Below are 13,064 nucleotides of genomic sequence, written 5' to 3'. Positions count from 1 at the left end.
ACTCTGTGGTTGTGCTCTTGCCTCTGAACCAAGATGTAGTGGGTTCAGATACCATACAGTGGTTAAGCTTCTGGTGTGCTGGGACTACTGCCTATCATGCTGACCAACACTATCATTGTTTCCTTGTATTCCCCCATCTGTCGTCTCTATCTGTCATCTTGTCTTATACTTAGGAGTGTAAGCTCCTGGGAATAGGGACCATCTTTCTGTGCTGTGTTTGTACAGCGCCTAGCACAACAGGGTTGCGGACGCTATCACAACACAAATATGATGGAGTTAGGTTCACATGAAATACAGACACAAAGAATGGGAGGGAAGTATACCAGTGTTTATAGGTGCCATCCTCCAGAAGAGATCTTAAAAACAGTGTAGTGTGATCTAGAGGGGACCAAGCACAGGGCTAGAAGCCAAGACCTCAATTCTAATCCCTGCTCAGCACAGACTCTCTCTGTGGACTCAGGCAAGTCGTTTTATCTATGTCAGTTTCCCTGGCTGTAAAGTGGGGATAACTACCCACCTCACAGTGGATGGAGGATTACTACCTTGTGCACAGCTCTGCATTAGGTAGCCTCTTCCCCTTGCCAATAAAAGTTACGGATAAAGGTTCTTTTAAGGAGTCTCAGGTTAAGAGATTATTCAGCATATTAACTGGTAACATCAGACAAATAGTGCTGTATGCACTGCACCACCTTAACACAGAGGCATTCATTACACAACGGTAGAGGTCCTGGAATCTGGTACTCCAGCTCTGGACCACAGAACCTATTTTAGTACAGGATTTGGCTGTTTGTTTACCTCTAAGCATTTTAAGCTAAGTGTGAAATGTGCTTTATATCACCAAATCACTAACAAAACAGCTTGGGACAGTTTACATTGCAAACATCACAAGTAATGTAAACTGTCCCACAGCTATTTTTATTACAGTACTTTTCACATCTGTAGCATTTTTAATACAGTGTCTTCGATACTTCTGCAACATTATACCTACAAGCTCTGATGTATAAATAGATGGGGAAACTCAGCCAGAGGTTAAATAACTTGTCTTTAGTCACATCGAAACAGTGGCAGACCTGGGATCTCAGGACTCCTAGTCTTGGGTTAATCATTAGATAATCCCTTTCCTAACTAGGAGGACACTATTCACCCGTTTAACTAAAATCAAGGTTAAAGAGCAAATTCTAGAAAAACTAGCAAAACCTGCAGACCTGCCACAGTGGGAATTGTTCCAACAGTCAATTCACCTTTTTGCTTAGGTAAACTGTCACATGACACAGGCTTCAGTGACTGGGACAAGAGACATTGTGAATCTGTGCCAAAGCCATGCTGACAGCAGCTTCTACATTTTGTCAGCCTGCTTCCACCATTCCCTGACTGTGGCAGAGAAGCTGTATCGAGTGTTCAGTATGTGTCAAGGGAACAGAATGGAGGAGTGGATACATATTGCCTTCTGGTGTTTCATCCTTCCCTCTATACAGAGCATAGCTTATTTGGAGGAATGGGCATTTTCAAGTTTCTAATAGGTTATAAGAAGAACTGATATATATGTGCAAGAGCAAATTAATAATGATCAGCGGTGATAAGTGACTTATGAAATTTTAAGTACCAAATTGTAAGGCAATCCAGCTAGGAGATGGAAGTAAAAATAGAACTTGCAATAAAAAATAAAAATTGAGCACAGCCTAGGAGATATCTGGTGATCTTGTATAGTGTTGCCAAGAACTATTAAGTAGCTACCACGTTTCACACCAGAAGTGCCTACACTGATCCCTATATATAGCAGGTAGTTTACTTTGGGATGAAAGGTGCTATATAAATGCAAGATACTGTGGCTAAATTAGACTAGCCACAGAACTGGAGGAGAAACAAGGACTTGATATATGAATATATGGAAGTTATTTTGAGATATAATTGTGATATTTTGGAATATTGTGTGCACTTATAGCCAAAACACTGCAGAGAAAAGATAGTAGTAAGGAAGCAAATACACAGAAGCTTTTAGATGCCAAAGCAGGAGTTCAGGCTCCTAGGTTTCCATTTCTTCTACAAGCCATTGGCAACATCTCTTAACATCTGAGTAGGGCACGAAATACTTGTCTTGGGTTTAGGTGTTTGTGGCATCAAGGACAGAGACCCATTAAATTCTAATCTCAGCCTTTGGAATTTTATGAACAGATAATTACTTTTATTTTTACATTTACACCAAGTATTCTCATGATTTGGAATATTGAAACAGTACATTTAAAAAAACATTTCTCAATTCTCCTTTTAAAAACAGGAAGAAGCTAAAAAGCATGTTCTCCTTAAGATATCAAATCCTAAAGGAAAAAATGAAAGGCCAACAGAGTATTTGAAACAGTAAACAACTCAAAACAGATCACCCACTGGAGAAAGAGAAGGAACCAACTTCTAAGTCTGACCGAGCTTGGTTTTTTAATAAATGTGAAGGGGATGGAACAACGAAACAATTGCCGAGGGCACAATTAAAAGCAGCTTAAACCAATTTCAAAAGCCAACTATACAAATTTTGGCAAAATCAGCTACTTAAAAAATACAGTAAGTTTTAGAGTTGTCTGAATTGGGTGGATTCAGTTTAACACTCAAAAGCCAGGATTTTAGTGGCAGTGTGTAAATTTGCTCTGTTTTTCCCCACACTTGAAGCCACAAGTTCAGAGTCACAGCCGGACACAAGGATGTTGGGCTTATATGCATGCATTCTAAAAGGAAATGCCAGTTTCTGATAAAAAATGCACTTGCTTTGAAAGAAAAACCAGATCTTGCATCAAGACTATTTTGGGCCTGGTAGCTTCAGTGAGTTATATGACAGGCACAAAGATAACATGAATATGCATAGTCAGAAGTAGGTGGCAGGTACCCACAGTCCAAGATAATGAAAACTCCAAATGCATTAGTGATGACAACTCCCATTTCTATTGCTCCTTTCATGCAGGAAGAGCCCAGGATGCTTTATAAGCTATACATGGGAAGCACTTGGGAGGGTGCCACCTCTGGGGTGAGGAATTATTTAACACAGCACAACAATATTACAAAGCTGAGTAGAAAAGGAAGTAATTCCTTACACACATTCAGTTATGTAAGGAAAAATGACCAAAACTGGAAAGCAGGCACCACACCAGGGCTAATATTTCTCCTGCAAGATGTGCCATATAATCTTCAAAGACAAGCAGACAGGATTTCAGTTTTAAATCTATTCTGAAAGAGATTCTCCAGCAGCACAAAGTCACTAATACTTGCCTGGAGCACTGGTTTAATATTAAACCAAGAAGAGCAACATATGAATTATCTATACCACTTCTTGAAGCACCTGGATTTTCCACTGAGGTTCACCTTCTGGGTATTAACCCGGCCCAACCCCTGTTTAAACAAACTGAACAAAGTTATTTTAGTTACACTTCTCTAAGGAGAATATGTTGAAGCTCCCAATAGCGTGGTGGATCAAATTCTTGTGTACCTTACTCTGTGCCATGTTGGAATAAAAGTTGGTTTCTAAAAGGTTGGAAACTGACAATTGGGAGTCCACTTTAAGCACAAGAAAGACTAAACACTTCATCAAGAGCACCTTGGAACACTCAATACACTTTCCCAAGCCACTATGCTACTTTGTTGGAAAGAAGTGTTACATTCCAGTTCACATTAACGGTTTCTAAAACTTGAATGAACTATACACCCAAGTTCTTCCAGAGCGCTTGAGAGAAACAGGGAAAGCTGCAAAAAGAGCACTCGTTTTAAAGTTTCAACATAAAAGATATAATTTATTAAGGAGAAAAGGGAACCGGTTCTATTTTATATGATCCACTGATTTACACAGAATTTACACTACCTTCTGCATGCAACTGGCGTAGTGTAATCCATATCCTTAGTGCTCTAGTGAGTGCAGTGACATAGACAGTCACGTTATCTGTTTATAGGAATCTCCATCACACTGAAATTATCTTGCCTTTTCTCCTTTTGTTAAAAATCAGTAAACTAGTTAGACCAAACCAGAGAAGAATCTCGCCAGTTAAACCATATTCATTCAATTCCCCAAATTCTAGTGATCCCAGGCTTGGGGTAGAGCAAATAGTGTCTTCAACCTCTTGCCTCATGGGAACTGAAGAGACTACCATTGGCTGAACAGCACACAACCTGGTCATAGATTACTGCTGTGTTTCCTCTGACTCTCTCACTCACAAGCCTCCTTCCAATCTGGCACAGCTTCTCGTTGAAGATGACTGGACACAGATCCCCCAAAGCTTCCATCACTCCTGCATCAGTTAGATTGGTTACTAGAGAATGACTTGAAGTACTTTCTCCCTCTCTCCACAAGAACATTATATTGAAATCTTGTTGTCCCTGGAGAGAAGGGCCAAAAGTTTACGCAGCTCTGGCCTATAAGCCAGACTGAGGTGCAGGAATAAAAGGTGGCAGAAATGTAACCCAAAGAAAACACAAACCTCCTCCCTGTTGCAGCTGCCTTATTGCCTCTTCTGGATACTAGTGTCTTCTGTACTCTCCCCCTGACCACCCAACTCCATTCCCAGCTGAAGCTCCCTCCTCCCGGAAGTTCCTGTGCTGAGCAGCTGATAGGAATTCAGCTCACTGTGCCAGGTCTGAGACTAAACCAGGGATCTCAAACTCAAATTACCAGGAGAGCAGCATGAAGACTAATACATTGGCCCGAGGGCCACATCACTGACACTGCCACTCAGGCTGTCCTGGCCCCGCCCCCACTCCACCCCTTCTATGAGGCCCTGCCCCGCCTCTTCTTACCCCTTCCCACCCCCATTCCAAACCCATCTCCAAAATCCCCACCCCAACTCCGCCCCCTCCCTGCCCCTATTCCAACCCCTGCACCGCCCCTTCTCCACCTCCTCCCCCGAGCACCCGGTTCCCCGCTCCTCCCCCCTCCCTCTTGGAAACAGCTAAGTGCTGCCAAACAACTGTTTGGCAGCGGGAAGCGCCTGGAGGTAGGTAGAGGAGGGGGGACACAGCGAGCTGGGGGGATGGTGGGGGAGGGGAGCCTAGCAGCCACAGGAAATAACTGGGCGGGGAAATAACTGTGGGGGAAAGGAAGGAGACACAGGGAGCCTGGCAGGCCACAGCAAATAGCTCCGCAAGCCGTATGCGGCCCACATGTATGAGACCCCTGGACTAAACCAAACAGAGCTATCTCAGCATTCCTCAATTACCTAGGGAGGCTGTTGAATCTCCAACACTGGAGGTATTTAAGAGCTTATTAGACACCTATCGGGATGGTCTAGATAATACTTAGTCCTGCCTCAGTGCAGGGGATTTGACTAGTTGACCTGTCAAGGTCCCTTTCAGCCCTACAATTCTATGATTTATTCAGCTCAATGCCACTCCACCCAGCTGGTAACCTGGGCTGCTAGCAGCCTTCTCTCAAGAAGAGGAGAGGATGGACCCCAGAGCAGCAGACACTTCAAAGGGGGAGCAGGAGCTTTCGCAGCCACAAGTGGGTATTTGTGAGGCATAGTATGAGCGCAAGAGGGTATCTGGTGAGGTAAGAATGGGGTATTGAGAAACTCATCAAGACAATGAACTTACAATCAAAAATGTTCAATTTGGAAGCAAAAAGATGTTCTCTCTAATGGTCAGCTCTGCTAACTCAGTCTACTTCAGTCTCTGATGCCAGGTTGTTTTCTACCTTTCATAGCACAACCAGTACTAAAGGCTGTCCAGGAGAAATGTTGTCCTCAACACCACCAGTGCAATGTCACTATCCTCAGTGTAATTGACTGGAACCTAGCAAACAACTGATGTACAAGGAACAGAATCTGGCTTACTTTTAGACGTGTAGGTTCTACAGGGCATATGAGAGCAAAACTTATTTTTGCAGCTAAATCAGCGGCGTGACTCCAATACACGCAAGGAGCAGATCCATTGAGTGAGAGTTTTCAGAGTAGAATTACACTTTGGAATTAAACTTTTTATCAATGTGTTAAACTAAGTAAGATAGGCAGAGATTGTGCACTTACTGCAATTTGTCTAGGGCAGCCTCTCACATCTAAGATTGCTGGCATGGCAATGCCCTATACTTATAGTCTGCAAACTGATACGGTCTGGGCACAAAGCTAGGCACAGAGCTGGTCGAAAAAATGGGGCAGCACAGGATTGGGCCCAGCCTCATCCCCCTCCTCCTGGCCAGCAGGATTGGGCCCAGCAGGAGGCCAGGATGCTCAGCACATCCCCATCCCAGGGTCGAGTGACCCTGGCTTGAGCAGACTCCCCAGCACTAGAACTGCAGTGGCAGGCAGGGCAACTGAGCTACCTGCAATTAGGCTGACCAGATAGCAAGTGTGAAAAATCAGGACAGGGTGGGGGTAACAGGCACCCATATAAGCAAAAGCCCCAAATATTGGGACTGTCCCTATAAAATCGGGACATCTGGTCATCCTACCTGCAACTGAGGTGAGACCAGTGGGCATGGGGAGGGTGGTGCATGGGGGGACAAACTAGGTGCGGGGACTGGTGGCAGGCCCTGGATGGAGGGCTAGATACTGGGACACAATCCCTGGACATGGGGGTTGAGTGCTATGGGCAGTCCTTGGGGGAGGGGGCTGGGAGATGCTGGGGTGCAGTCCCTGGATGGGGAACTAGATGCTGGAGAGGGCTATCCCTGGGAGAGCCATTCTGTACTGGACAGGGCACCTGTCTCTGCAGGGAAGCCATGTATACCAGCCCAGTGTTGGGGCGGGGGAGGGGGGGGTCTGGATGCTGAGGGAACAGTCCCAGGTGAGTTGGGTGATGGGGGGGCATTCCCTGTCTGGGGGGTACCGAGCCCTGGCCAGGGCTCCCCGCAGGCTCCATAGCTGCACTCTCTGGGCACTCAGCTCAACCACAGCGCTGAAGTGAGGATAGCAAACATCATGCCATGCCACTCTTACAGTAAGTTAATTTGAAGAGTTAATGTTTTGACTTATTTTGCTAATTTAAAAAGCTCTTGATAGACATTTGCCAGTGTTGAAATGAAAGGTATTGTATTGATTTGAATCATATTGCTGTCATATAATAGTAAACCTTATTTTTTGAAGATGTACAGGTAGCATATATACGTGTGAATGCAGCCCATATAACACAGAGCTACATATGTGGCCCACAATGGTAAATAGGTTGAGAACCACTGATCTAGAGACTGATCAATCTGCCGCAGCCTTGGCTAGGAGCCATGTGGCTTTTAGCTCGTGCAGTAGAGATTCATACACTAAGCTTCAGAGATCCCAGGTTCGATCCCACCTGCTGACAACCAGGGTCTGTCAGTGTTACAGGCAGACACTGAGAGGAAGGCCAACAGTGGTAGCATAAGATCATGTGGTTATTCAGATTAGACGTGCATACGAGAATTTTTATATAAAAGTAAGATAAAGATACAAGACGGGGAATGATGACACTGTCTATACACAACGGGTATAGTTAAAATGAAGGACCAGAAAGATTAGTTTGCACGCAAGAGGCAAAGATTCTAAATAAAACAGTCTCCATGTAAGAGTATTAAGTAATCAGCAAATACCCACTGTCTTCATATCAGGATGTTGGGATTGGAAGGGACCCATCTACTCCAACCCACTTTGTCAAGTTTCCATATCAATTTTCCTCAAGCTGTTCTCAGTTCTTTAGACGGAAGACTCCTCAAAATACTTCAGTGGATTGAACTACAAGTCTGCCCTTTCAACGGGCAACTACCATGTCACTCCATGAGTTAGCAGCACCTATTTCATAATCCAAGAAAGGGATGTTGAAACCTAATCATGTCGCTGTATTTGATTCAGTTTTTCAAACAATATAAGCTATTTTTTATTCATCATATTCAAACTACTGGAGAAGTTTAAAAATACTGAAATTAGATCACTGCTATTCAAGACTGAAAGACATAATGGACATGCCCTAAAATAAAAACTTTGCCTTACCAAGATATTGATTTGTTCAACGTGAACAAGGATAATTACTACTTCAGCCAAATGGGCACGACCCAATTTTATAGCGTTGCTGCTATTCTGATCATAGCAGCAACAGAGACCTACATTGTTTCATGTACTACAAGAACACTGTTATTAGTAAATGCAAGGTGATTAGTAAAACCAGGCTTCAGCTTCTGCATTTCAGGCCTCCAAATCATGCTCCTGGAAAGAAGGTCACCGACAGCCTACTTCGGAATCTGAGGTCAATCCAAGAATGCACATTATAGCATAAAAGAGCACACAGACCATAGGGCACATTAATGAATAATGTTATCTACATACCTATGAGTGCACCCCACTGCATTCACTGTAAGCATCTGAGCTTCTCAAACATTAATTAATTTATCTTATCAATCCTGTGGGATAGGAAAGTATCCCCATTTTTACAGATGGATGATAACTGAGATGGTAACTTGCCCAATGTCACAGGAAAGTCTGTAGCTCAGCCAGGGACTGAATCCAGACTTCCTGAATCCCAGTCCAGTAATTTAAGTACAAGACCATCCTTCTATACTTTAATGTTAATATTATGCTTTAACATTAAGGTTATCAGAAACCTGCAGAAGGTCTCTGACTTCAGTAAAGTCGCTAAAAATCAGTGAAAAATTACAGCAATTGCTAGTATCTCTTAATTTGTGAAAATGCTATAAAATAGTAGTTCTCTCTACTACATGAGCAACAAGATAGATTTAGGTTGCAAGTGATGACTGTTACCTATAGATGGGGATTTGAAAGGGTATTTATCAGGAAGGTCCACTCTAACTTTCCACACTCCACCTTCATATGGTGCTGCAATCAGAGAAAAATGCAGGTGTTAGACATACTGCAGAACTCTGCCTAGAAGAAAAGCACAATGGTATTAAGGAAAAAAGACCTGGAAAAATAATTACCATTTAGAATAAGCCCTCGTGTCAAACCTCCTTTCTTTGACACAGAGCACAGATAGAAAGCCCTATAGTAATGGCCATTCCCCTAAGATGTGAAGGGCACTGGTCTATACTGGGGCTGTGATTTTAACTGATACTACATTAGTTTTTAGCACAAAGGCCCCAGAGTCTTATTCAGACCACAAAAGTTAGAATAATCTACTTACCCTGAGAGGCATTACTAATTTAAGACACATTAGAGATCCAGCAAGAGAGCGAATTCTTTTGGGGAAAAAAATATCTATCTTGGCCTTCAATCTTGTTTCCAAGCACTTTATAAAATTCAACTGACAGGCCAGATTTTCCAAGGTGCCAAGCCCCACGAGTGGTTCCACTCAAGACCTTTGAAATTTAAGCTCTATTTTAAGATAATGCTGTGGCTTTGCACATCGCTCAAAACTACCAACCTGTCATTCAGTTATGAGAGATGATGATGTTCACCCAATATTAAGGTTTGAAATTCTGCTCTCATCCCCATCTTCCCCTATTGTCAGCTGGGAGAAATCGGACAGGTTGTGGTCAAGATGCAACCTAAGTGCAATGGCATCCCTTGACCCCTTGCTCTAACTTGCAGTTTCCAGATTTTCTGGGTGCTCCCAGTTACTACATATGGACAACTGATATAGTACTTGGCCATTTGCTTCTGTTTTTCCTAAAACCATCATGAAATGTTTTAACTATAAAAAAGGCATCATAATGAGGCACAGGACATATACTTACTTCCTTGTGGTCCATAAAACTTCACTACAAATTCATTGAGTCCTCCTAGGATTGTGACTTCATGTTTGCTCTCAATACTGATGTATTAAGTAAAGGAAAATGTTAAGTCTAGATGACAACATGGTAACTCAAACAGTCATGATCCTTACTGGAAACCTGGCATACTGAACAGTTTAAAACTTAATATTCAGAATATCTTTACCAGTGGTTCTCAACTCATGGCCCAATCAGCACACAGCTGCGGCCCAGGTGACATCCTCAGGGCCATGCAGGTAGTATGGGATGCGGCCCACAATGGTAAGTAAGTTGAGAACCACTGATCTTTACAGACATGAAATTTAATATCCTTGAAATATATTTGAACAATCCAATTATTAATGGACATTAGTTCCACAAGTCTTAAAGGGAGTTCCCTGCCTCCACCCCTCACCCCATGTTAAGTAGAACAAAGTAGCCTTCCTTTAACTTTTCTCTAACGTTGCAGTGGGAACAGTGTTCAGAACTTGAAAACTCCAGGAAGCTCTCTCTGAGTTGGGGAGGAGAGGGACAGACCATTGCTATCTGTTTCCTCAAGAATCTATACTTTCATTAAAAACTGAACTCTTTGTTGGCACCACCTTAGTGACTGGTATGCAGCTGACCAGGGGAATTAAAATTTAGAAACAATGGTAGCTGAAACCTTGATTGCACTTGCCCACACTGAAGACACTGAACCATAGGAGCACCATCCTTGATGGGGTGAGGGCCTGTTTTAAAGACAACCCTCTTCCCCTCAAATACATTGGGGCAACATCCACTAAACAGGAAGAGTGCAACTTTTCTTGCCAATCACATTTTAGTTTCTAAGTTGGCATTAACTGTTTATACTTTTAAGCAGAATTTTTCCCATGTCTCTTCCATGACAATGGCAAGTCCTGGTGTGTTCAATTCTATTTGGCTGCCTTTAATTCTGTCAGATGGCCTCCCACTGAAAGAATGCAAATTATGGCAATCTAATGTTAATTTGATTTGCAATGCCAAAAAAACCTAGAGGTCTCTAGAGAGATGGTAGAGGGGCCAATTATGATGTGCTGGTACAACACTAAAAGAGAACTATTTTTAAACATTAAGTTACATTAACTTACAAAAAATCAAAGCAACCAGTGCTTTGTGGAGAAGGGAATACAGCACTGAAAGGCAAAAAGCTTTGGATTCAGTAACAAGTTAAAACAATTAACAGTGATGTTTCAGTCTCCTAGTTTGCTGAAGTATTCCAATATAAAGCAGTGTTAATGGATTATGAATATGACCCAACAGCAATTGCTTTTAACACTAATTTTAATACATGAGTTATGAGGGAGGCATTAGGAGAATTAACAGTAAGGGAACCCAACTTCTACTCCCATATGAACTTCAGTTACTTACGTACCTTAAGTATATCCCCTATTTTACAAATGGGGAACCACCATTGCAAAGCTCTTTGAAAGCCTCTGATGAGAGGAGCTAAGCACTATAAGGGTCAAAACATTCCTTCAGACTAAAAGGAATGCATGACAGAGAGAATTTCAATTTTCACAAGTGAGATGCTTCAGGCTGTCCTCCTAGAGCTCCCAGCACCACCAATACACAGGAAACGTCTCTACTCAACAGTATGCTAAAACATAAATATTTATGCTGGCACCTTTTCATCTTCAAGGCACTGTGCAAAAAATCCTCCATACGTCCCGGTGACATAAGTAAACCCATTTTATTGATTGGTTCAAATCAAGTTAGAAAACTTACCAACAGCTACTGAGTGACAAAGAGAACTAGAACCAGGGACTTTCCAAGCTCCCAGCTCGCTGCTCTATCCACCAGACCACACGCTGTGAAGTCTATTTACTTCGGAACAGCATCACCCTCAGCATCAAAAATATTCTATTAAGAGCTGATCTTGCAACCGGAAGTGTTAAGTCAAAATCTTTAAAGGACTGTTAGGACAGGAGGGAAACATTGTTTTCAGATGGCACCTGAAAAGTCAGAGTGGCAAACAACATAGGCCGAGTCCCGTAATGGCTCCTGTGATAAAGTAGCAGGAAGATTATCACTTTGGATAGCTAATATTGCTGTCTCACCAGCTCAGAAAGGCTGGCATGAAAAGTTCTGATAGCAAACTAACAAGAATTCATATTAAGGGACAACTGTCGATCTTACTACACTGTCAAAGTGGAGCCATTACTCAAAATCCCCTCAACTGTAGCATCACTAAGGAGAAATCTATTCAGATACAGAACAAAACATAAATCATGTTGAGAAGGACCAGAAGGTACTGTACCAGACAGGACTGTGTCCCTAAGGGGTGATCAATCGTTCCAGAGAAAATTCAACTATAGCTAAAACAGCAGATCTGATGAGTGAAGAATTCAGACTGACCTAATTATTTGCTTTCAGACATCTTTCCATGGCCTTAAAACCAAATCTTAAATGAGAAGACAGTTCCAAAGGCTCCAACAAGTGAATGGTTGCCTCAGATTCAAGAACATCCTGCCACTTTTGGGACCTGTAGGATCCCAAGGAGTCCATCTGTGCCAAGGCACAATCAGAATCAACCTGCTGGGGAGTAGTTCCTGCTGCCGGATCCTCAGCATGCCTGCCTATGTTGCCTCATTTTCAGAGCCACTGAAGGAATGTTTTGAGCCTCTCAAAGACTGAACAGTTCAACCTGCAGAAATAGGATCCTATGACTTTGGATCCATCTCAAGACAAATCTAAATATGTCCTCATATCTGTCAGTGAAGGATCTAAGACATTAATTCAAGGATTTCTTAGAGTCTTGTGATGCCATATACTTTGAATCAAACCTGTGACATCTCTTTCAGCAGAGCGCCCAGGAGTACTCAAGGCTTACTCTGTAAACAGACCTTGAGTCCAACTACATTTTCATCAGACACTGGGTATAAAATCTGCACAGAAAGCAATCCTGTTGAGTGCCAATTTTTCAAGCACATAAGAACATAAAAATAGCCATACTGTGTCAGACCACTGGTCTCGATAGCCCAGTATCCTGTCTTCTCTCACAGTGGCCAATCCCAGGTGCTTCAGAGGGAACAATCAGAACAGACAATTACTGAGTAATCCAACCCCTGTTGTCCACTCCCAGCTTCTGACAGTCAGAGGCTATGGATACCCAGAGCATGGGGTTGCGTCCCTGATCATCTTGGCTAATAGCCATTGACGGACCTATTCTCCATGAATGTGTCTCATTCTTTTTTGAGCCCCATTATAGTTCTGACCTTTACAACATCCCCTGGCAATGAGTTCCACAGGTTGCTGTGCACTGTGTGAAGAAGTACTTCCTTTTGTTTGTTTTAAACCTGCTGCTTATTAATTTCATTGGGTGACCCCTGGTGGTTGTGTTATATGGAGGATAAATAACTTTCTTATTCATATTCTCCACACCATTGACCACGGAGGACTCTTGTCTGAA

The 13,064-nt window shown here is 42.7% G+C and overlaps 1 protein-coding gene across 3 annotated transcripts in view; it reads right to left on the bottom strand.

Moving 5' to 3' along the window:
• The window catches only part of UBE2H (ubiquitin conjugating enzyme E2 H), a 69,787-nt gene that overhangs the window by 27,380 nt on the left and 29,343 nt on the right, over positions 1-13,064 (bottom strand). For all 3 annotated transcript variants that reach the window (XR_013348383.1, XR_013348384.1, XM_077837504.1), the window contains exons 2-3: positions 9,620-9,696; positions 8,688-8,762 (exon numbers count right to left, since the gene is read on the bottom strand). Coding sequence is in view for 1 of the 3 variants with exons in the window: in XM_077837504.1 (XP_077693630.1) it covers positions 8,688-8,762; positions 9,620-9,696 (152 nt within the window). In the remaining 2 variants the exon portion in view is untranslated. The remainder of the gene's footprint in view (positions 1-8,687; positions 8,763-9,619; positions 9,697-13,064) is intronic.

Source organism: Eretmochelys imbricata, chromosome 1 (genome assembly GCF_965152235.1).
Source record: "Eretmochelys imbricata isolate rEreImb1 chromosome 1, rEreImb1.hap1, whole genome shotgun sequence".
NCBI lineage: Eukaryota > Metazoa > Chordata > Testudines > Cheloniidae > Eretmochelys > Eretmochelys imbricata.
This window is presented reverse-complemented; position numbering and strand designations above follow the sequence as displayed.